This window comes from Crocodylus siamensis, chromosome 11, assembly GCF_052110815.1.
Source record: "Crocodylus siamensis isolate JL-2025a chromosome 11, ASM5211081v1, whole genome shotgun sequence".
Classification (NCBI taxonomy): domain Eukaryota; kingdom Metazoa; phylum Chordata; order Crocodylia; family Crocodylidae; genus Crocodylus; species Crocodylus siamensis.
In genome coordinates this window covers 18,892,180-18,917,179 of record NC_143405.1, presented here as the reverse complement: position 1 = coordinate 18,917,179, position 25,000 = coordinate 18,892,180, and the positions used below count along the sequence as shown (strand labels likewise).

The following is a 25,000-nucleotide window of genomic DNA, read 5'->3' as shown; positions in this document are numbered from 1 at the left end:
TGCCGGGAAGTGCCGGCCGGAAGTGGGCGGGTCTGCGGCAGCAGCCGGGCCGGGGTGTCCGGTTCTCGGGCGAGGTGCGCTCGCTCGCGGGCGGAGGGGCCGCGGGGCCGGCGGCGCTCGCTCGCGATGCTGCGTCGGAAGCCGACGCGCCTGGAGCTGAAGCTGGACGACATCGAGGAGTTCGAGAGCATCAGGAAGGACCTCGAGGTGAGGCGCGTCGAGACCCGGCCGCGCTCGGCGCTCTCGTCCCAGGGGCCGCCGGGGCCGCCTGCCGTGCGGGGAGCGTCCCGGGGGGCTCCGCCGCCGTGCGGAGGCGAGAAAAATGAGTCTGCAGATGACACCAAGCTGGGGGAGTAGTGAATACGCTGGAGGGCAGGGCTGGGGTTTAGAGGAACGGAGACAAACCGGAGGATTGGGCCCAAAGAAATCTCATGAGGTTCAACAAGGACAAGTGCAAAGTCCTGCATGTAGGACAGAGCAATCCCATGCACCAGTACAGGCTGGGGCTGACTGGCTGGGCAGCAGCTCTGCAGAAAAGGACCTGGGGGTCACAGTGGACAGTAAGCTGAGTATGAGCCAGCAGAGAGCCCTTGTTGCAAAGAAGGCCAACACCATACTGGACTGCATTCATAGGCGTGTTGCCAGTAGGTCAAGGGAAATGATTATTCTCCTCCATTCGGCACTGGTGAGGCTACAGCTGGAGTACTGTGTCCAGTTTTAGGCCTCCCACTACAGAAAGGATGTAGACAAATTGGAGAGAGTCCAGCAGAGGGCAGTGAAAATGGTTCAGGGGCTGGGACATGACGTATGAGAAGGCTGAGGGCACTGGTCTTATTTTAGCCTGGAGAAGACAAGAGAGGGGATTTAATAGCAGCTTTCAGCTACCCGCAGGATGATCACAAAGAGGATGGAACTTGACTGGGTTGGGCGAACTGCCGGCCGGCCAATTGGTTGGATCCAACCCACGGCTGCCCCTGGAGTGCTCTACACGGGGCCAGGCCCTACTTGTTCTCCTGCCCAGGGCAGCCTACATCTGCCAACAGCCCTAGCCCCGACTAGCACAGTTTCTTGGTGGGGCTGCTCCTGTACCTCCAGTGGTTCTTCCTCTTGCCTCTGCTGTGCCATTCCAGGCAGGAGGGACTGCAGCCAGGCGGCTCCTTCCCCAGCACACTGAGCTGCAGCTCCCAACCACCTTCCATCCACTTGGCCGCCCAGAGGTGGCTGCTCATGTCTGCTCGTCACACTGGGCAGGCAGAGTGGGTGGAAGGTCCACTGGGGCAGGAGCCTCCTGGCTGCAGCTCTTCCCCCTCCCCCCCCTCCCTGTGTGCGCATGGCAGGAGAAGGAGGAGGAACTGCTGGAAGTGTTGGGGGGAGAGCAAGCAATACCTAGACAGCTGCAGCCCTGCCGGGAAGCTATGCATGCCAGCTGGAGCCAGCAGATGCAGACATGGCTGCATGACAGATGCAGACAGGCTGGGCTCAGCCCCATGTGGAGCACCGCAGGAGCATCTGTGGCCTGGATGTGAGGGTGGGAGTAGCTGACCACACCTGCATCTGCACCACCTGGCTGAGCTCTGCTGCACATGTCCCTGACCCCTCACCTTTGCCCAGCTTCCAGGACCTAGCAAGCAGGCAGCTCCTCACACCCCCCTCCCCCCACCACATACACACACACACTGCCTCCCTACCCCCCACAATATACTAAAGCAAGACTGTATTTTAGGGTTGCACCAATAGAGATTTTTGGGGCTGATACTGACAGCTGATTTTTAAGGAGACATATTAACTAATACTGCTTTGATTTTTAATACAGCTGTGTACAACTGGTAAGTCTGTTGTGGTGGAAGGGGAGAGGGGAGGGAAGGCACGGGGGGTGCAGATCAAGGCCTCTGCAGTGAGGGAGGGAGTGGGGCTGGGGGTGGGCAGGCACTGCCCAGCTGGGGCGGGGTGGGGCACAGGACGGAGCTCGTCTGGTGGGGGCAGCTCCCACTGCTGTGTACACCCCTGGAGGATACGGGGGTGGAGGGGTGTGCTTCCTGGGGAGGCTGGGACTGGGGCAGCACTGGGCTCTTCCCGGCAGGGGTCTGGACTAGGCTGTGGGTGGTGGCGGCGGTGGGAGGGGGCTGGAGGGGCTGTAGCCACCCCAAAATTTGCTGTAGTGCCCCCATAGCTCCCTCCCAGTGCTGCTGCCCTCCCCGAACGCAGCCTGGCCGAGCTCTGGCCCACCCTTTTCTGCACAGATAAGGGGACAGACCTCCCAGACAGGAGCAGCAGCTGGAGCCACTGGATGAGTGGCTCCCAAATGAGCAGTGTGCAAGGCAGGAGCTGCTCCCCCCCTTCCCAAGACCCCCCCAGGCAAGCCGTGACTGTGCCATGCCCTTCTCCCTCTCCCCTCCCCCCTGCCGTGGCTGGGAAGCACCTGCCCCAGTCTCACTCCCTCCCTCACCACAGGGGCCTTGATCTGTCCACGTCTCTGCTCCCCTTCCACTCCAACAGACTTACCAGCCGCACACAACTCTCCACACTGCCCGGGCTGTGTTCCTCACTGCCTACGTGCTGCACTGTGGCTGTGCACATGCAAGGGCCGTTTATTGGCCACAAAAGACTGATTTCTGTTATAGACAATTTTCTTGGTGTGGGTGCCAATCCAATATCAGACCAATGTATCGATGTGCCTCTACTGCATTTTGAGCTATTATGCAGTTGCCTCTATATATGCTACTCAAAAAAAAATAAATGAGGACAAGAAATATTTTTTTGAAATAAAATTAAAATATGTTATAGTAGGTATTTGATTTTAGTATAATTTTGTTTTTTATTTATAATTTGTTAACATTATATCTTCTAAAAGGTTTTAGGTGTGCAGCCCTTGACGGCTCAGTAGAAGTCATTAAGTGGCCCTCTAGCCAAAATCATTGCCCACCTCTGAACTAGACTGTTGTCAGTGGTGGGAGATAACAAATCAAAGAGCAATGGTCTCAAGATGCAGCAAGGGAAGTTTAGGTTAGCTACTAGGAAAAACTTTCTCACTGGGAGGGTAATAAAACACTGGAACAGGTTATCCAGAGAGGTTGTGGACTCTATCCTTGGAGGTTTAGGCCTGGTTAGACAAAGCGTTGGCAAGGATAATATAGATAGGGATGGTCCTGCTTTGAGCAGGGGGTTGTACTAGATGACCTCTTGAGGTCCCTTCCAACCCTAATTTTCTATGGTTCTGTGATAAAAGCAGGAGAGGGAGAGAGGTCGCAAGTTCATAACAAAGGAGCCAGAAGAGGACACTGGAGCAGTGTGCACCAGCCAGTGCCCACTGCCCCCTGAATGAGCGAAGGGAGCCTGTAGACCAGGCTTGTCCAACATGCGACCCGCCAAGGCATTTTCTGTGGCCCATGGTGTTGCCACAAGAAACGAAAGTAAACACTGTTTACTTTTGTTCCCACCCCTCGTCTCTCCCCCAGCTCCTCAGCAGCTTCCTAATGGCTGCTGAAGGGCTGGGGAAGGGACAAGGTTCCCACACATACTGCATCAGCTTGACATTGCCAGCGCAGTGCGTGTGGGAAGAGGAGTAGCCATGTGGCACTGGGGACAGGATGAGCCCAGCCGGAGCAGCAGGGGCTCCTGTACCCGCCGGGGAGGGGAGGGAGGGCGGCAGGGCAGGCGAGCCTGCAAGGGGCGGCGCAGCGTTACCTGGCTCCCGGCTGCAGAAGGGCCACCCGGCGTCGGTGCTGGTATGTGGGGCAGCGGTTGTGGTGCCTGCTGCCATTGCTGGAGAAGAGCCGGGTGGAAGAGCCCGGTGCTGCACAGCCCGGGGGGGACCTGCCGCCGCTTCCTCCGGCGGCCTCGCCTCAGCCCAGGGCAGAAGCTGGCTGCTGCGGGTGGGGCCGGGGGTCTTGAGACCGCCAAACTCCTGTCCTGCTGGCTGCTCCCAGTCCTGGCTGCTTCTTGCAGCCATGAGGCCAAAAGTGCCACGTGCCGCTGAAAGGCCTGGGCGGCTGGGCTCCGGCTAACAGCCCCCAGCCCCGGAGCCTCCCAGCTGCCACTGGTCAAGGGCCACCTGAGCCAGGCTTGTATCCAGGAAGAGAAAACTAAACCCCTCCAGCTGCCCCTGAGCAGCCTACATAGGGCCGCGGGCCGCCCTGCACCAACTTGGCTGCTTTGCAGCTGCACCCCCGACCCAGAACCACCAAACACCACAGATGGAGGCCATCTCTCTCCCAGCCTGTACGGACACAGCCAAGGGGGCACAGGGACCCAAAAAGTAAAAAATAAAAATTAATACAAGGTTGCACTAGAGAGGGCTCAAATGGAGGAGGTGAGAGAACAATGCAGGGAAGCCAGGGGCATCCCTGACCTTTTGTCTCCCCCTCCAAGTGAGTGTCCACAGCCACCAGGGCAGCAGAACGGGCACCCTTCTGTCTCAGATGCCTTTTGTGGTATGGGCGAGAGGTCTCCGCCATCTCCACCTTTAAAAAATAATAATAGGATGCAAAACTCTGACGAACTTAGGCCAGGGCAGCCAGAAGGGGGTTCCAGCCTGTTTCTTTCCAAGCAGTGAGTGTCTGGGAGGATGAGTTTGGGCAAAATGTGGCCGAGGCACCTAGCAGCACCCAAGGCCTGGCCCCTTTCCCTGCAAAGCTGCCAGGCCGACAAGGGAGGAATGCCAAAATAGCTTGCTGCTGTAACCTAAGTATTTATTTTAGTCAAGTGTTTGGTATTATTTCATTGTTGTTTTTATATTGTTTTTATTTTGGATTTTAAACCACATTTCCAGACCCATTTCGTTGTCACTTCTTGCAACTTCATTGGTGTCAAAGGTCACGTAATATCACTTCCTGATGTGATACTGCTTCCTGTGAGGTCTTTGAATATGGCTCACCAGCCCACTCAGTGATAAAAAGTTCATGGTCCGGCCCCACATTCAAAAAGGTTGGACACCCCTACTGTAGACACTGATCGGTGATATTCTGCCTGGAGACGCTAGCAGAAGAACAAAAGGAAGACAGCCCCACACTTGCCTGGCTGCCCCTGGCCAGAGCCTTCTTCCTGGTCTGGTAGATCAGTGTGACACAGGCCAATTGGACACACAAAGGAAATGTGGGCTTTGGCAGACCTATGGTCTGGTCCAGTAAATGGCAGTTCTTATGTTCTTATCTGTCTACTTTGGGTGCTACACTGAGATACTTTTCTCTTTACCCTTACTTTAATTTAGCGGTAGAAAGAAACAGAGACCTGGCTTGACAGTACCTAATTTGGTACCTATGGGGCCCTGTATGCTCAATAAGAATACAGACGCTGGAGTCTGCTCCCTCTGGAAGCAATATTGTCACACATGAGGAATAGTCTGAAACCTACCTGGCTGCTCAGGCTTCTCCTAAGGGAGTGGGTGGATGCAGAGAGGTTCTGTCTATTTTGGGGAGGTTGGTAAAGAGTGATTGTGAATTTCAGTTTAGTTCTAAAATCATCAGAGCTGTGGGGACATGCACATGACATGCATTGAAAACTTGTTGTTTAGATGTATATTCGGCTCTATCTAGAAATGTTCATAGTGGTGTACAGCAGCAGATAAACAACCCACAAAATAAGACGCAACAACAGACTCCCTAGTCAACACTATCAAAGTTTAAAACTCCACCTCACTGTATCCACTCCCATTGACACATCCCAGCTGAGCTTCTCAGACTAGAGACTACTTAGTTGGGAATCATGGAGCTCTAGCAGTGCTGTAGAGGCCTTTGTAGCATTGTAACACTCAAATAACTGAAATTCCTAACTGCAGTGCTAGCCCATAATTGAGAACAGGGCTGTCCCACTGGCGGTATGGGGATAGTTAAAATATGGACTGTGGGCTCTGTTGGCCACCTTTCCCACTGGCATGTGGCAGGGAAAGGCCAAGAGGTCCATGCACCATGGGTATGGGTGATGAGGAGGCCACATGCCACGAGCAAAACCTGGATGGGGGTGTGCATGCTGCTGGCACAGTCCATGCTGTGGAGGGGGGCACATGCCACAGGTACAGCTCATATCAGTGGGGGAGAGTCCTAGAAGGGCTGCTGCTGCTACAAGTAACCCCCAGCCATGCTCAGTTTGGACAGCTCTGGTTCAGAATATACTTGTCTTCCTCCTCCACTCTGGAAGCAGTTGCCATTGTGATGGGAGTAGGTTCACTTCTGAACATGTTATGGGGATGAGAGCTGCCATTTTAGTGGATTGCAAGATTTGTCTTATTATGCAGGCCGTTGCCGGTAGTATCCAACCTGTGAAGTGATACTTGTATCTTTGTTTAGGTATGGACTGTGAAGTGCCTCAGTGCTGTGACTTGTGCTTTAACACTTGGGGCAAACATATTGTAGATCAGGGGTGTCCAACTCAAATCAGTAGGCAAGCTATATTTCCTGCCAGCATACAAGATGTTAACACTGCTGCCTTACCTCCTCCAGTGGCAGGGATGTTAATGCAGCAATTGAAAATGGTGAATTTGGCAGTTGGTAAATTTGGCTGCTTCCCACAGCCTTATGTTACCCCAATAGCTGCCGACTGCGCTGACACAGCGGCTCTTGCAGCCACAGCAAGAAGTCCCAGGACACTATCTGACCCATGTGCTGTATGGGTAACACCCCTGCTGTAGAGCTATCCAAAAAAACCCAGTGAAGTTGTCCAGTTCATAGTATCATAGTAGTTAGGGTTGGAAGGGACCTAAACAGATCATCAGGTCCGACCCCCTGCCCCCGACAGGAACAGGTTGACAAGCTGCTTGTCTATAATGAAATCAGCTTGCCCAATATTTCCCTAGTTTCACAGTTTCAGGGCTCCCTCTAGAGTTAGCAATAAGAATTGAAAAAGGCTCTCTCCTTGACAGTGTCTTTGCGTTTCCAGTGCCCTGGTTTTCATGGGTCGTCATTCTTTTTTGCAGAGCCGCAAGAAGCAGCGTGAAGATGTGGATGTAGTAGGAACAAATGATGAAGGAGCTATTGGACTGACCAATGACCACAAGAGCAGAGAACAAATGATAAATGACCGAATTGGTTACAAACCTCAGCCCAAACCCAACAACCGTTCCTCCCAGTTTGGAAGTTTTGAGTTCTAGAGACAAGAATTCCAGACAGTTCAGTATTGGACGCTGATGGGATAATCACCCCAAGACAATGCGAGCAGAGATGTTGCTGGTGGGAAGCTCTAGCCATGGCTGGGACTGGCCTCTGCATGCCAGTGAGTCTCATGCTTCTATAGGGGAAGGTATTACTTTTTCCAACAGGTTTTGGACATGTTTTTAATCTGACTTGTTACCCTCCCTCCAGCAACCCCCCTGGCTAGCTGTTTTGTTTTAAATAAATATTTTTTTTTAAACACAGGAAGTTCTTTATGTATCAGAAAAGTGTATGAAGCAGGTAAGGATGAATCAAAACTGCAAGCAGCAGAGTTGGAGTTGCTGAGAATGTTTTGGACCTCATGGACAGGGAACAAGTATTAGGGATCAAGTGAAGGTGCTGCCACCATGAGAAACCATACGAAGGCCAAACTCCTCTGAAATTGCAGAATTTAGTGTTCTTAAAAATCAAGGCAGAAGGATCTGTGATCAAACAAGAGGTGCAAATGCTTATAGAGTGGAAGGAAATGGAGCTCTGGGGAGTGTCAGTAATACAGTTCCATGAATATGGGTATAGGTGACTGAAGTTCTTTGGTTATCCTGCAATAGGTAAGGCATAGCAGTGGCAGAGTAAGCTTCCTTCTCAAGGTGCTCCTAAGAAAGCTGGTTATAATGGTGGCTTTTTACCTATTTAAAAGTAGACCAGCCCCCTCCCGACCTCATTTACGTAGGCTGCTAGAAAGCTCTGCCTTAAAATCGCTGCAGAGCTGGAGGAGTGTGAGCTGGTGCCTTAGAAGTGAAAGACTCTACATTTCTTTCCCAGCCTACTTCCTCCACCAGTATTTCAGTGCAAGTAGGGCAGCAGAATAAATTGGGTACAGGAAATCCTGATGCAGACTCTGTCTTCTAACGGTTAAGTTTCAATTGGAACACTGAAGTAGTAAATTAAGGGCTCATGCTATATTTTTAGCTGGTCTGTTACTTCCAATGTCTTGGAGAAGTATTTCAGGGTGGTGAGAAGGCCACCAAACCCAGTAAATGTATAGGTTTGAGACAGAAATCTGTAGTGTCAGGGGTAACTGCTGCATCCATTATGGAGTGGTGACATATGGACAGATGAGGAGGTCTAGTACATGAACAAAATGACTTGGTTGAGGGGATAGCTGAATGTACCATATTTCACAGTGTATAGGTTGACACTGTACAAGTCAATCCCATTTTTCTGATCCAAAAAGTTAGGAATTTCATAGATCTGGTGTATAAGACAACCTAACTTTTTGGATCAGAAATATGGGATTGACTTATACTGGCCCCTGAGCATCCTCTGTGTGGACATGCGCCACAGCACTACTTGCAGGGGGCAGGGTGGGACTTGGTGCACAGCTGGTATGTCCCTATCCTTTGAGTGGTGCTGCCAGACGAGCACCAAGCCCAGCACCGCTCCCTGTGTGCCCAGCCTACAGTGAGGGGCATGCAGGTGTAGACCACAGTGCTGCTGGCAGGGGATGGTGATACAGTATATAAGTCAAGGTTGAAGAGTTAAAAATTGGGCTTCAAAACTCGACTTATACACCATGAAATACAGCCTCTCTTGTTCAGTGTGACTTATCTAAATAAGAGTTCTGCTTTAACAAAAATGTGAAAAACTATAGCACAGAATCTGTCTGCAGAGGCAGAATGCAGTGAGTCTGTTGCAGGTATTTTGGGTTATTTACATAAACAGGACAGAATTAATGGGGAACTGGTGTGTATCTAAGTGCTTTGTTTTCTTATTTCTAGAGTGCTGGAAGCCTGAGACAGCTTTATCTAGTTTTTATTAACAGAGAAATGAATTGTTATAGTTGGAGTTGTAGTTAACACATGGTCACAGCAGCATAGCAACTGCAAGCATATGTGTTGATAGCAGATTCTTTATGTAGTATGCTTCATCCCTAGCCCCATAGTACTGTCCAGGAAACTGAGGCCAAGATAAGTGAAATGACTTGTGATAGCCACATAGGAGGATCAAAAACAGTCAGGAACAGACCTTATGTCTTGACTCCTGCCCTAACTGCCTCTTCACAATATTGGTACATGGTCCTAAGTACTTCTTCCCCTATCCGTTATATTTTATTGGAGTGAAATGATGACTGATTTTGTACTTTGAAATGTTCAGAGCATATAGTCACTGATAGCTGGTGAGGGAAATCTCAAACATTATTCCAAGATCTTAATTTAGTTTATTACATGATGGTCAAAGTTACTGCAAACATATGGAAGACTTCCTCAGCACCCCCCTCTTCACTACCACATCCGATTAAGGCAACAGCATGTAGCGTTGTCCTTGCTACCTGGTACCTTCTTCTCCTGCATACTTATTAGTCTGCATCTTACTCTGTAGTTACACACCTATCTAGTTGTATAATAGCCTCTCACATTTGCACATTGCTGAGATGTTCAGGGGGCACAGCGTGACATCTGGAGTCTCCAGAACATGCAAAAGCCAGCTGGCAAACAGCCTTCTTGGTTACAGCATGCCTGCATGGACAGAATAATCTGTCTGCCAAGCTCACATTTTCAATACAGCCACCTCAAAGGAATTTTGGGGTCTGGGTACCCGTTGGCATAAAGTTAAGTAACTGATCAGTTGGAGGAGGAGCAAAGTCATAGTCTGAGCTCTAGATATATGTAAAATTGTTTGTTTGGTTGGGGGGGGGGTTGGAAGGAAGGCATCTCAGGCACTCCTTGCCCCGCTGACCTCAACCTGTATTGTTAGCCTTATCTTACACCCTCATGAAGCACTCAAATTTCATATATTTTAAAGCGTATTAGTGCTTAGACTCAAATCTACAGAAAAGGATTCTCTCACTTATCTGTAGTAGTGCCTATGATTTCCTTCATCTTAAGAAGTGGGTATCAGAAGATGTTGTGTTTAACTTGTGTCTCTCAACTTGATTATTCCCTCCCTATGCACCACAAAGCTTAAATGAACCAAACTATTTCCCCTAGGATCCACTATCAGCATCCAAACTGCTTCAGAGGCTATTTTTCATGACCAGCATTAGAATTAAGGTGCCCCAAAAGTTGCTGTGCTTTTCCTCCATTGACATTCTTGCTGTCTCTGCTGCATTGTTATGACGAGTAGGCCACAAAGAACGTATTCACAAATGGGTGGGGGGGTAAGATATGGCCAGGTTGAGTAGTCCAGCAACTGGCTCCCTATGCCACTTAAAGCTAGGCAGTTGCTCCTTTTGGAGGCACATACTGAGTGTTGATGGAGCCTAGGAGTTCCTGCTCTAGTTCCTTCAGCTGTTTTGTCTAACACTGGAGAATGTTTCCAAAACACACAACCATCACAGTAAAATGCAGTCTACTTTATTCGCTAATTATATACAGGAGGATCTTGATACATGCACCAGCATTGAACAAGTTGACTTCACAAACAATAAAAGGCAAATTAAATGGTCCACTGTAGCCAAAACCATACATCCTGAAGTATAGCTGGAATCAGCTAGAGATCAAACTAAAAAGGCACTAGCACAATTGATTCCTAAAAAGGCACTTGGATAAAATAGCAAAAGCCAGTTTCTTTGTGGTGGATCAGTAGAGCCTGAATGCTTTGTGCAATTCTTCCAAGGTTGCAATCAAGAGATGAACTTGTTTGAAAACTAAAAACACTTAGATCTAGGACATCACACATTCTTTGCATATTGCATACACGTTTCATTTGAGCGCAAGTTAAAATTTTAGTAATTGCTGGGTTCTTACCTCCCTTCCAACCCCGCACAAAGAAAAGCTGCGAATTAGCAACAGGACTGCCTCAAATACACCTGTCAAAAAACTCCAGCCAGCTGTCATTAGAAGTTGCCATGAGGGCAGATGTACTTCACCAGACAACTGGCCAACTGAGCAGCAGCCTAGTCAGGGAACACTGTAATACATCCGTCCCCCCTTGATACACCAGCTGTACGTGCCCTTTTCAGCTGACTTTATAAACAGACCACTGTTTTTAATTAGCACACGATGACAAAGGAAAAAAAAACATGGAGCCCAGTTATGGCTCGAAGAAAACCACAGAGGTAATAGGTAGCCCTTTTCACAAGTGGAATCTAGTGATAAAAGGTCCTGGCTATGATTAGACAATTTGCGAAGCATGTAAGTGATGTGAAAGGATTCCAGCTGGAAAATCCAGTGCGGATGGTGAAGAACTCTCAGCTGGTTAAGTGCCAAGGGAATAGGGCTGCAGTCAAGAGTATTGAGAGAGCAGGTGACAATCACATGCATGAGGGATCTTTAGTTATTACCTCTTTTCTTCAGATCCCTACCTGGGCCTGACTAGCAGCAGAACATCCTTTATGATCCACCTCACATGCTGGAGGCACTGCCAGCTCTGAGCTGGCTTTTCTACCCCAAGCCTCTGCTCCCAATAAAAAAGTCTCCCCTTGCCATCTGCCAGCCAGAGGGAGTGGAGAAGCACCTGTAGGGAGGCAAGTTACACTGGGAGAGCAGCAGGCAGAAGAGATTGGTTCTCAAGGAAAGAATAAAGATCAGGACTCCAGAGACTCCACACTTGGTCTTCCTCCCAGCAATCAGGAACACTCCCCAGTACTGCAGCTTTCTCCAGAGCTCTGGGAACTAATTTCCAAGTCAGATACCCAACAACTAGCTGGCTTCCAACACAGGACATCTTACAGAAACAGCGACAAAAAGGGTCATCTAGTGGTGTGGCTACTAACCTGGGACTGAAGACAAGAGTTCAGTTACCTGCTCCACAGACTGTGTGGCCTTGTTCAGGTTATTTAGTGTCTCAGATCCACTTCTATGCAACAGGGATAACAGCACTGCCCTACCCCTCAACATAGCTGCAAGGGCAAATCCTCTGGATTATGAAAACAAGCAGCCCTGTCCTTCATGTCAGGTGTGGGAACTCTAACTGGCATTTGGTAGCATCTTTCATCACAAAGCACCTTATAAATTCGCCAACCAACTCTATACAGAACCAATTCTCCAGCTTTCCCATCCATGTCAACCTCTGGAAAAGACCCAAGTCCACCTTCCCAAAGCCAGGTACCTACAAGGAAGAGCTCTCAGAGCCAAAAAACTGTTTTCAGGCCAAAATTTGAGATCAATGGTATACAGAGATCCTGGTAAGAGCCTCACAGCTGCCATTTCACACCTTACAAGGCATAAGAAAAAGTAAGGGATGAGGTTACCAATTAAACCACAGAGGGTTTTGGGGAGGCTGAACAGTTTTTCTCCAGTCAGAATAGGCTGGCATGCTCCGTCCAGTTAATGCCCACTCTCTTCTAAAAAAGGCTGGACAATCTTTAACATCAAATCAGGACCTCAGTTTTACCTCTCATTGGAAAGATGGCACACTGAACAGCACAGCCTCCCCTAGTACCAGAAGCAGAATTAATGCTACTCCCTACAGCACCTCAGGCGTTCCGTGGTAGGGCTCTCCCATCCAGGAACTGAACCCGCTTTCCCTGTAAGATCTGTTTGGCTCCTAGCACAAGCTAGAAAGTTCTCTGCTACATTGTTAAGCAGCTCTGTCACTGGCATTGACAGTTCCTGCCTTGACACAGCCACGTTGAGAAAGTCTAAGATTTGGGGATTACAGAAAAGAGAAGTGCTTAGGGGCTGGATGACTTTTTATTGGCCTTATAGTCCTCTCCCTCCTCAAAAGGAGCTATTGGACCCCCACTCCCCATTCTCTCATAGAAGTCTGGTTCTTAATCTCCCAGCCCAGCCAAGGAATCGCCTTTTCTCTGGATATTTTAACCCCTAAAAACCCTGTTGGCATCACTTGGTTTTTATGAAATAATGTCAAAAGTTATCATTTGGCTGTGGTGTTTCACCAACAATTTTCACTGAATGATAAATGGGGGTCTAAGCACAACTGCCAATCAGGACAAAGTTGGCATCAGTTCCATGGTTACTTAAAATCTCTCCCTGCTACCCGAGTGAGAGACTACTGACCTATGCCAACTGAGTACTCTTCTGTGATTGGGAAATGGCCAAACTGAAATGTTGCTGGTTGGAGTCTTCCGGATAAGTCAGCAAAGTATCAATGCTGAACACCCTCCAACAGGTTTGGAAAATGGTCTCAGTCTGGTGCAGGGGTATATGGCTACACCGTACCTGCTTCAGAGCACGTTTCTCAGGGCACACTTGGGCCCGTGAGTCAGTAGGGCCTGCCCTTTCCCAACATGATGCAGAGCACTGTTTCCAGGATTGAGTCCCAGAAAGTGTTATTGGTTCAGACCCCTGACAGCTTCCTCCTTTGCACTAAGTACCAATTATTAAAAAAAAAATAAAAATGAATGTTATTTTCACATATCACCTCTATCATCTAATTCAACGTTTATCTTCCATTCATAAAAATCTTGTTGCTGGCCATTTCCTGGTTAAAAATACATCATTCTAAAAGGGCATTGGAATAACTTGGCACAGTTCTGTGTGCCAACTTTGTTTCAAATTGGGATAGAATCTAAAAATAAATCACCTGAAAGCTGGTACCAGGCTACCATGTGAGAAAGGGGTGGCACTGTTCCCCAATGCAAGGAATCCCCATGTGCCAGGCACTGTCCCAGGTAGGAAGTTGGTGGTAAAACCCACATTGATTGTATTGATGTACATTGGTTTTCAGTCAGTTTGAGAATGATCCTCGTTCTCTGAATGGCTAGAGTTAGAGTCAGCAGAAGGGCAGAGAGGTTCTTGACGTGTGCAGCATTAATGGCAGTGCTCAGTGATATCCACAACCACAGCTTTTTTCCAGCTGAAGAAAAAGTAGCCAGTTCCTGCTCCTGCTGCCACAGCTATGCAGAGGTATCCGTTGTAGGTCATGAATATCAACATGAGGAAATAACTGACCACCACCTGGATGATGTGTAGCACGGTTTGCAGCAGGTGAGGGAAGCTCAGCATCTGTTGTCTGAAGAATCACAGAAAGGGAGAGCAGTCAGCAACCAAGAGCTATAGTATGGGGAATGCAGGGTCCCTGCCAGAGAGAAGGTAGCCCATAGAGTGGGCATGAAGAGAGGTGGGGAAAAAAAAAAGATACAGATTCCACCCTCTCCCACAAATGGACAACTGCAGCTTCTCCCAGGAAATCAGCTACACAAAAGTATTCATCAGCAGGGATCCTGGTTTTCCCTGACCAAAAAATAAAAATAATTAAATTGCAAGTTCTCTGACAAAACCCCCCCAGTCTGTGATTAAAATGAAAGCCTTCCCCCACCACTGTGCACAGCCCTGCTGGTGCCCCTTGCCCCCCACTTATGGCCCCTGCTCCCCCAGCTGCCAGGGCTACGGGGCCAGGGACACAGCCCCCACCCTAGCAGGAGGCAGCGACAGCAGTTGCTGCAGCAGAGCAAAGTCCAGCTGCCCCGCTGCTGATTGCTGCAGGCTTGGGTGGGGCAGGGAAGCTCCCCGTCACTGTGTGCACGACCAGGGGGACCCATGCTCCCCATACCTGTGTGCAAAGCAGGTGCAGGTGCGCACTGCGGGCTCAGGTTCCTGCCTTGCTGCCCTCCCCACAGGCCTTCACAGCCTAGTGGGTGCAACCTAGTGCTGCAGGGCAGAAAAGGGCTATGCAGGAAAGCTGGTTGCAGCTGCAAGGTTCACACCATCCTGGGAATCTGTCCTCTGCGCACATGACGGCAGTGAAGGGCACAACCCTGCACTGCTGCCCCCACTCCTGCACACACAGGGATGCCTCACCAGGGCAGCACAGAGCTCACAGCAGCAAGCAGATCCCCATGCAGCCCTGCCACAATGGAATGGATTGCACACAGTGGGCTACAGAGGCCCCGGGGAAGGGCAGCAGGGCAGGGAGCCTGGTAATTACATGCACACTTCCCTCTTCCAATTCCTTTCTGTTATTCCCCTGCCTGTTGTTTCCCCCTGCCCCTCTCTCCAACGCACACACTTTTATAAAGCCCTCATGATTGGTACAGAGTGGCTCCTCCATTCCCTCTTCCCCAACCCTAACAGGATAACTGGGTAATCCCTGATGGTACAGGTTCTTTGGTGTCCTTCAGAAAGATGTGCACTATGTAAGCCTTCAAGAGGAAATTGTGTCCACATGGAATTTTCTGTCTTAGTCTTTTCCATACTTGTCTGCTGAGAAGCATGCTATTTGTCTTAGAAAGAAGGCAGATTCTTACCCAACTGTTTTGTGGGTCTCCATCAAGATGGTGCCGTTTGGTCCTGGGACAGGCATGGAATTGTAGCGAATGCTGACCTGCGACTTACGAAGCAGGCACTCTCGAGCTATCTTGAGACCCTCATAAAACATGGCTAGGAAGAAGACAGCCACAAAAGCACCAGCCATTTCTGACAGTGGAGAAAGAATGAAGTCAAGTTATCAAATTTGTGCATAAGTCATCTGATTTGCTTCAGAAAGACACCTTCCAATCCAATGGACAGCTCCCATTGCATAGACAAGAGGCTGCCTGTGTGTGTAAGGGTTTGATTCATCCTAAAACAACATGGAACCTGACATATAACACCCCCCCCAGTATTAGCACCCCATTTCTTATCAAGGCTGATGCAATAACAGAACATGAAAGTCTCTCCACTTTCACCCTCTTTGCTCTAACTTAAAATACACTTAGTAGTCCATGTCTGGCTACTGGAAGAACCTTCATCCATATGAAATGTGTTACTTTTGCTTTGGTTGGGGCAAGAGCAACAAGTCAGCCTCTTATCTGAGACCGCACTACTGACCTCCAGGTGTATTGATCACAAGTCCAGAAAACAGGAGAGGCACATTCTTATAGCTGAAGTGGAAAGTCATATCCTGTCCAAGACAGAAAGGTCATTTAAAACATAAACAAGGATCTCTGAGCAAAAAAGGGGAAGAGGCAAGGCTTAAATACACACCCTACAACAAGACTTACAAAATTTTAAGCAAAGGACTGTTATATGATGTTGGTATGGCTAAAGCCAAGCTCAGAGCAAGCTAACTCAGAGCAAGCTTACTGCTCAGTCACCAAGTACAGAGTTGAAACACTATAGCAAGCCTAGTGTAACAAGGATAATTTCCTTTTGGCACAAATTCATTTCAGATCACTACAAATCTACCCAGTGTCCTGAGGGATGAGAAAAGCAGAATGAGTATGAGGCCATCCGATGATAATGTGAAGTGGCAGTCACAAGGAAACAGCATGGGTGACAAGTCAGCAGGAAGCAAAAAAATTTGACATAGCAGATGCCGAATAGTGCCCATTTAGAGAGTATAGAAACTGAAGCCATTTCACAACTAAACTATATTCAAATTCCTTTAAGCATCTCAAGAGAAAAGTCACAGCTGTAACAGGATTTTAAAAATACTGGGCACGTTTTCTGTTCAAAGTTAAGACAAAGATGGGCCCTTTCATAGGGACACTTAGTCTTTGTTGTGCAGCCACTGTCCATTCCAAGCCTATATATGCACTAAGAACTATTTTCTGTTGATTTAAGGGAAGGAGGGAGAAAGAAAAGTTTGTAAAACTTGAGACAAAAATGGCTGTTGGTGACTCACAAAGCAGACTGCAGTTGACCTGTACATTTCAGAGCTCTGAATTTATTAGGTTACCTTCCTTCCCAACTAGCTCACAGCCCAGCGCTTTTAGTAGCAATATATCCTAACTAAAAGGTTTCCTACTGGGTCAACACAGCAAGCACTGATTTACCAAAGCTTTAGAACCTGTTTCCAAGGAACCCAGCTATTGTTGTGCTGTTTACACGCAATCCAGATAAGTCTCCCTAACTAGTTCACACACATTTATACACTTAAGTCTTTTAAGAGACTAGAGACAGTTTACCAATTTTGCATGGAATCTATAATAAACCAATCTGGTTCCTTCCTCCCCTCTCCCAAGCTTCTTTAAGGTGCTTAACTTCAACTAGCCAATGGACACAAGGAGAAGCTGCAGCCTCTCAATCTTCCTACCACAAAGCCTGGATGCTTTAGAGGAGAAGGTCCTACAACCATCTGTTGGCAGAAGGCCTGCCTTTTCTTCCCATTGACAAAGTGGCACAGGGAAAGATGCCCAAATTAGCACCTACCAAGAAACTACATATTCAGTATGATGCTGTCTATGTTCAGGGCACTGGTCCTTTCAGGAATGTGGCTGAGGAGAGTGGCAGGGTACTTTGAATTCAGCGTAACTTAGATCCTTTCCAAATTCATTTCAGTATGTGTTCCCTACAGAGGAAGTTAACATTTTCAATAACAGTGCAAATGAATCCTAGCTCTTCCCTTTCCTACAGGAAAATCCAAAGAAAGAAAGGACACAGGTTCTTTGGTTCAAATGAGTGCAGAGGAGATACCGCAGCAAGCAGCTTGCACAGCCCTTCCAGAATCCTTCTGGCTATCACACAAGCCTGCTGCTTCCAAACAGTGCTGATGCCAGCAGGAAGGCTCCCTGACTTTCTGCAACAAAAGCCCATTTTGCAATGGAGCAATGGGCTCCATCAAACACACTTCATGCTGCAAGTTATTCTTTGGGAAAGCTACCTGTCATCTCTCCAAATTAAAGGATTTTCAGTTATGTCAACAGCTGCCAGTGAAATTAAAATGGTACATTTGTGGCTAGCAGAATTTGAAAGGACTCTTGTAGACAAACACCACTTGGGAAGTGACCTAAGCTACTGAATGGATGGTTTTAGAGTTCCCAAGTTATATTCTCCCTGAATTAAACATTAATAAAGTAGTCTTATAAAACTCTTTTTTTACTTCATTGTAAAAGCCCCAAATGTTCAGGAAGGTAAAGGGTTTTGGGAATAGCGTTTAAGCTAAGCTCTGGACAATGTCTAACTTTCTGGACTTCACTCACCATCATCATCATCATTCCTCCTTCATGATTGTGTTCTGGTGACGTCGTAGGGTGATTATGTTCTGGTGGATGCACAGAGGATGGCGTGGCGCTGCTCATTGTATGGTTCATGTGATCTGCGTGGTGACTGAGAGACATCTTCACTGCAGAGGTATCAAAACTGGCATGTGGGATAATGGGAGCCTTAGAGAAAGAAGGAAAAGTGGACATTAGGGCAAGGGTCACAAAAAACACTCACAAACAGGAGACAGTTTCTACAGCACACAATGAAGTCTGGCTCCCAGCATCCCTCCTACCAGAAAGGCTGCATCCTGGAGAGCCCTGTCCTATAGCTATGGATTGCTGTCTGGGATCCTCCTTCATACTTGCTACATGGAGCTCAGAGCAAATGCAGCATTCAGAAGTTCTCTTTGGGTTAATCAATGAGTTCTCTTTGGGTTACTATTTCTGTACTGCACAAGTGGATGCAAAGCACAAACGATCCTTACCCTAAAGCTTTCAATCCAACTTACAGGTGCAATTTTAAGCCATTGAGTGAAAAGTCTTCGCACAAGTCTAGACATCCAAAAGGTAAAAACTTGTCTTTTGTTGCTTCACAGTCTAATTGCTCCCAAACCCCATCTTAATTGCATCTACCCAAGGATCAGACTTGGGATATTTCTCCTAATGTGCAGCTCTGTATTTAATTATGATCAGCTCTATCTAAAAAAGAAATCACATTAGCATGATGCAGAGCTACAGCTGGTGGAAAGGTCTAGAGGAGCCCCTGGCAATCTAGTCTGGTTTCTAACAACTTTAAGTCTTTACATCTCCCCTCTAACTGCATTAGACATGAGAGGAAAGCAAACATGTCTGCAGGTCTAAACCCATTTAATCAGATTACTGCAAATCGATTATATTAAGGCAAGTTCAAAGGTAGAATAAATACTCCCTGAAAAGTCACCTGTTTAGCATAACCTTTTCATCCCATCAGAACCCATGATGAAATTAATAAACAACTTTGATAGCTTACTGTTGGAAAATGATTAATGAGAAGGACCTAGAAGTATTAGTCGATTATGGACTATGAGTTGCCAATGTTATGCCGCCATAAAAAAAAATACAAATGTAAACCCTGGGATGCATCAAACAAGGCAATTACACAGACGCAGGAAAGTACTGATGTCATTGTACCAGGCACTGGCACTGCTGTGTGTGGAGCACTGTACAGCTCTGGTCATCTATATTCAAAGAAAGAGAAAAGTTCAAACTGAAATAGGTGCACCAAAGAGCTGCAAGGCTGAACAGGGGCTTATCTTATGGGCTTACTTGATGAGGAATGATTCGAAGAGCTTGGCTAGTTCAGCTAATGACAGGTTTGCTTGCTATAAATACTGGGAGGAGAGGAAAAGAGAGAAAGAATACCTGGTTGGGAATCAAGCTATTTAAAGCTAAAAGACAATGTGGGCACACAGCAAATGGGAATAAACTGTCTGTGGATAAATCTAGACTGGAAATTTGAAAACAATTCCTGACTCTCAGAGCAGTGAGATTTGGGACCATTCTGCAGGTAGGAGCAGCAGAAGGCAAAATTCCTCATTACTTTTAAGATGGAGCTTGATCAATACATGAACAAAGTACATCAGGGTATCAAGTATTCCTAGGAGATGCCTGTCCCACCAGGCAAGCTTTAAAATCTTCAGAGAATTAAACAGGCAGAAAGGAATTAAAGGTTCTGGGAAGATTTAAAAGGAAATGGAAGAAATCAGTGAGGCAGAAGCAGACAAGGAAGCTAGGTCTCCTTCCAAGAATGAGGAGGTGCAGCATGTATGCGGGGAAAAGGGGTGCACTGCTGAGCAAACTCTGAAGTTGATGAAATAATTAAGGGCTTGTCTCTACAGAGAAGTCGGAGTGCAGGGAGAAGGGGCACTCTGACAGCATGCTCATGGGCATAAGCTCTGTGAGGACACTCAGCGCACAGCACTTTACTCCACTACAAAAGGGATCAGTAGCTTTCTTTACAGCGATTCCACCCAACAGACGAGCAGTGGCTAGAAGAGCAATTATTCTCTTTCCGTGTTCCCAGGGAAAACTTTTTATGGCCAAGCATTTTGCTTAAGAAGTGCAGGGCCAAGCAGGAATGATCAGAACCAGAGTGAATTAGTGAAAGTAAGTTATTGCAAACAGCCAGACCTGGCCTCGTGGTTGCCCCGCAGAGTGAACATTTTGCGGGTTTTGTTTGTTCAAAGCATTTGAACAATCACATGTTGCATCTTCTCCGTGCACGTACTACTTCTAAAGAGATCCAAACCTTCAGAGCTAGAACTGAGGACTTAAGTTCTTACACTGCCAAAAGAAACACACGGCCAGCATACCTCAAATCTCCACCTATTCATCTGAACAACTAAACAGCCTTGTAGATTATATAATCAGATGGGCTGCCTGGGCACAGCAGGACAATCTGGGCCACTGGATAGTATCACAGTGCTATGTACATCCCTTGGCGGGGGGAAGAGGAGGTCAGGAAACTTGGAGTCTCTTCTTTGCTCCAAGGACAAGCTAAATAACTTTAGAACAGAGGATGGCTTTGCAGGTTATCCTGAATTCTACTCACATGCACAAACACACACGTAAGTAGTTGCAAAGGGATGGGGAGTGCTTAATACATGCACCAGAAACCATTGGCAAGGCCAGGGGTGAGCTCAGAGCTTGTGAGAGAATGGAGCAATATTTCCAGAGTATGGGGATTTAGGGCCATTTCTCCTCCTCTCCTTACATTACTGAGGAACATAAGGAAAAATCCACTAAATGCCATACCGTCCTCCTGTTGATGGATATAACGGCTCTTGTCTGGACACAACAGACCCTCCAGAGATAGCACTGTGCAAATCAAAAGTCATTTCTGTAAGGGCTTGTTTTGTAACTCATCTCCACAGTCTCATCATCTTATTTATATGCAAGTGAAACAGCAAATTCCCCAGTGGACTCCAAGGAGTCTCTGGCATATCTCGGTTTGCCGGGTAGGAATTCCACTTGGAGAGCTGCGAGTGAGATTCAGATTTATAAGCACACACAAAAAATGTAGTCTCCCTAGCAATGCAAGTGAAATAGTCTCAGGTTCAAAGATGAAAGGAAGGGAGGATGGGGCGTAGTTTTTTGTGCTGTTCTGGTTTAGGACAAAGCTGGCAAGATTGAACCTGGTAATGCTCACAAAAGCTGCACTTCTATGCCCAAAAAACAAAGCCCCAAGAATCATCGTTCCCAATACCAACCCCCACATACCAAACCCAAATTTTCTCTACTGCAGTTGGCAAATGTAGAAAGATATTTCATGAGTGCCTTATAAAGGTGTTTATCATAAGTGGAAATTGCCTTTTAATTAGCAACCAAAGAGGCAGCTCATGCAAAGAGAATCAATACACAGGAAAATCAGTGTTTAAAAATGTTGCCCCCTCCTTCTGACACCACAGCAGGAAACTTGGCCTTAGATGCAAGTACTGACCAGGGAAAGATCTGCGTTCTAACAGTGTGTTCCCACTCCCCAGCCTGTGCCTGGAGCAGGGTATTTGAGGCAGCAGCAGTAGTAAATGAATGGGGCTTCGTCTCTGAAACAGCTATTTTACAAGTCTTACAGCCAGCAAAAGCAAGCCTGAGCGACAGGCTGCCAGCCTGCAGGGAGCTGTGTAGCCTGAAGCCAGGGTAATGAATTTTAACAACAGACCAGTGTCTACAACTACAAAAAAAAACCCCCCAAAAAACACACACTGCTTCATACTATGGCAAAAGCTTTAAATAGGTTCAGTGCACACCCAGCACTTAGGCTGCAGGTATTTTTGCCTGAATGGGCACTTTGCTCTCCAGACTGCATTGCGGCCCACTCTGCACTTAAACTCAGTGAGGAAAGGAGAGAAATTCCTACATGACCTACCTGGAGAGCCCTCCAACTGGCACTTGTACACCCGGATAGGCTCACCTCCACATACATGGCACCTCCAGCAGGCATGTGCCCACAAAGGTTCATCTACACAGTAACTTACTGAGTCAAGAAGCAAAATATGGAAGGGGCTAGAATGGATAAAGAGGGAATATCCCTTCTATTGGGGAAGGCTTCAAGGGTCACTTCCAGGCCTAGCTCTCTCTACAGCAGCTGTTGTCTTTATTTTCAATAAATCAATTAGAAAAAATAGAAGGGAGGACCATGACAGAAAAACATGGGTAGGCCAGTGTGTTTGAAGATGCCAACACACTCCTTGACCATCCCCAGACTTCTTTCAAGGAGGTCTTTTTCAAGGGGATGCAAGCCAAACCCCAGCCACACAGCAAGGGACTCAGAGGCTTCCTTCTTCCCAAGGGAGTTACAAGGGTACATTCACATGAGCAAAGCACTTTAAGAACTTTAAAAAAAACACCCTTGATATACTCTATATAATCTACAGCAGTTTATCTCTGGAGATAGCTAGCACAAATCGCTGCCCAACAATTGGGCCCATTGTTTCGTCTTCTCCTTGGCCTAAGTTCTCCCGTGGCAGCCACAATTCTTGGCCAAGATACACTCCAGTTCTTCTGGAAAGCTTGAACTGGGCAAGCTACCCACGCCAAAGAGGAAGTGTTATTTTGTTTGGTCTAAGGTGCCAGCTGATCAAAGTGAAGCCCCCCTCATATCATGCATAAGGGGGAAACACGCTCTTGCAGCAGCATGTGACAGTACAATAAAACCCCATTTAAACAAATACCTGTAGAAGTGATATACAAATCCTCAACTCCCACGGCACTTAAGAAAGCAACACACAATAGAGTGCTCTACCCTTTCACATTCCAGCAATTAAAAGGAATAAAACACAACAAAACAACACAACCACTTCCATTGCTACTGCCCAGTAAAAGGGGAATGTCACAAAACACTGATCAGGTTTCTGTTATACTTTGGTTATTTCCTCTGCATCCAGAGAAGCATGTATATGTTCAAGGTCTCTGATGCTATGAGCCATGTTGGGCTGGGGGCCAGTACCACCCTGAAGCCCCAAATCATTCTGTTTCACAATACAGGTGGCACCTTGCTTCTGATTTGGGAGGCAACTGTATAATAAACAGATCTCCCAGCAGGTCTGTTTAGGTAGCAAAGACCACTTTTTAGAGATCTACAGCCTGAAGGCAGCTATTCCCTATCCTTCCCTGAGCAGACAGTGAAGAAAGTTTTGCATAAGCTGCAAGAAAAGTCAATAAAGAGAAAAGAAACTTAACGTTCCACAAACAGTGAGCATGAAAAACACCATTTCCCCATTCCTGTGCCATTCCCAAGTTGTGTACATAAAGAAAGAGTAGGTACAGAGCAGAAAGAAGAGGGGTGACGGGCAGTTACCGGAGTTCTACTTGCAGCAGCCTCGGTAGCAGACACTCGCGCTTCACTCACTCCAGTCCCCGAGCTCGATCCTTTTCAAAGTCACACGCTCCAGACAGCGACGGGAGGGGGAGAGGAGTCCATGGACACTAAGACAGTGTTCACTTGCTCAACCTGTACTCTGCAGTATGTGGCCCAACCTAGGCATCATGAGACCAGAGTGCTGCTCTCATTTATTCAATTTCCTGACATCCTTGCCAGTTTAACTGCTTCTTCTCCAAATTAAAAGCCTGTCACTGCAGCTCCAGTGTAAGTCCTGAATTTTGCCAAGGCCTCAAGAGATACTCAAACAGGCATATTCTACTTGTTTGCATCAGAGGAGTGCCTAAAAAGCCAGTGTAGAGCCCTAGCATGCTAAACACTATATAGGCACACTGAAGATACCCAGGCCTCTACCACACAAATATTCCATAGCAGCATTAATGCAGTATACTGTACATGCACCACCATCCTCCAGCACTGTGGCCCTTTCAGAGCTGTGCTCTGGAACTTACATCAACCAAATGCAAGGTCCAGTCATACATCAAGAGTTTGTACAATTGTTCAGTTGGCCTTGGCCACACATACTTACCTACCTTTGGGAATGACATGCCTGTCACTGCTGTATGATCAGCATGCCTCAGTTATGAATCTATTTATCCTTGGCTCCTGTGAAGGCCGGAGGGTCAGGGGTCAGGCCTTAGTCTCCTTGTCTAGTCACAGGAGACTAAGTGACTATCCCAAGGTCATCCAGGAAGTCTGTGGCTGAATAGGAACAAAAATTGCATCTTCAGAGTCCCAGCTCTGTGCTTTTGGCACCATAACCATGCTTCTCATGTACTGGAGACCACTCAGCAAGGGAGTCAAGAAGGGAAGGGGAAAGACTCAAAGTGGGCTAGGTGCTACAGCATAAGTCAGAGGTGTCATTCACTCAAAATCCTATTTCCTGGGCTTCCCCACTTGACAGGAAAAGCTTGCAGCCACTGCTCTGTACAGCAAGTCTCAGTGTCCATCATTGTGGATACACAACATCAAGAATTATGTAAAGTATGAGAGAGAGCTCCCAGCTCTTCATCCAAGGGCAAGGACACAGAGCAAGTCTCAGAGGCTTTCAAAGGAAGGGAGGGCTGGTGCACAGATCTATTTATCAGGAATCTGTTAAGAGACTACACTAAGCAGAAGTGAAGCATGTAGGGCAGAAAAGCAAAAACCTATCTGTGTTGGGGTGGGGGGAGATGGAGGGGGCGTCACACCCATGGCAGGGACCCTATTTCCTCCTTACATTATGCTCCATGGGACCTCCCAGACTCCTCAATGCTTGGTGGAGCTCCCTAAGACAATAACCTCCACAGAGATCTGCGTAAAATCTGGCCACCTGCACTGAGTTGGATTTTTTGTTTGCCTGTTTTGTCACACTCAACATCCCCCCTCCCCCCCTAGGGAAATGTACCTACTTTAGGGTTAGGTTCTTCCCCCTCATCCTCTGTGGCCAACATACAGATGATAGACATTTGCATCCATCCATCTAGATCTGCCCTACTCATTGATCCAGTAGTATATTGCAATGGGCAGACATTGCATTGTGACTGCCTCTCACATATGTAGAGGGCCACATGACCATTGCTTTGGGAGTCTGCTTCTACACTCAAACACTGGCTTGATTTCTGGCCTGATCCAAATGACAGTTCACATGTGTTTTCTGGAGTTGCACAAATTTTGATACGGAATCCCAAGGCCACAATGATAACACCAGTCAGG

The 25,000-nt window shown here is 47.5% G+C and overlaps 2 protein-coding genes across 7 annotated transcripts in view; one reads left to right on the top strand and one right to left on the bottom strand.

The window, feature by feature from the left end:
- The first annotated feature begins 5 nt into the window (after nt 1–5).
- Nucleotides 6–7,345, top strand: CDC26 (cell division cycle 26). Its single transcript, XM_090022201.1, has 2 exons — nt 6–207; nt 6,908–7,345. Exons 1-2 carry the CDS (start codon nt 127–129, stop codon nt 7,079–7,081), a joined length of 255 nt encoding a protein of 84 aa, XP_089878327.1. The 5' UTR covers nt 6–126; the 3' UTR covers nt 7,082–7,345.
- Nucleotides 7,346–10,419: 3,074 nt separating this feature from the next.
- Nucleotides 10,420–25,000, bottom strand: part of SLC31A1 (solute carrier family 31 member 1) — a 33,737-nt gene continuing 19,156 nt past the window's right edge. For 5 of the 6 annotated variants that reach the window (XM_090022134.1, XM_090022136.1, XM_090022138.1 and 2 more), the window contains 4 exons: nt 17,887–18,069; nt 15,794–15,866; nt 15,232–15,400; nt 10,420–13,997 (listed from right to left, as the gene is read on the bottom strand). In XM_090022134.1, coding sequence (XP_089878260.1) covers nt 13,796–13,997; nt 15,232–15,400; nt 15,794–15,866; nt 17,887–18,024 — 582 coding nt within the window. In that variant the 5' untranslated portion in view covers nt 18,025–18,069 and the 3' untranslated portion in view covers nt 10,420–13,795. Of the gene's footprint in view, nt 13,998–15,231; nt 15,401–15,793; nt 15,867–17,886; nt 18,070–23,224; nt 23,347–25,000 lie in introns of those variants that run through there. The other variant, XM_090022139.1, reaches the window with a different exon arrangement.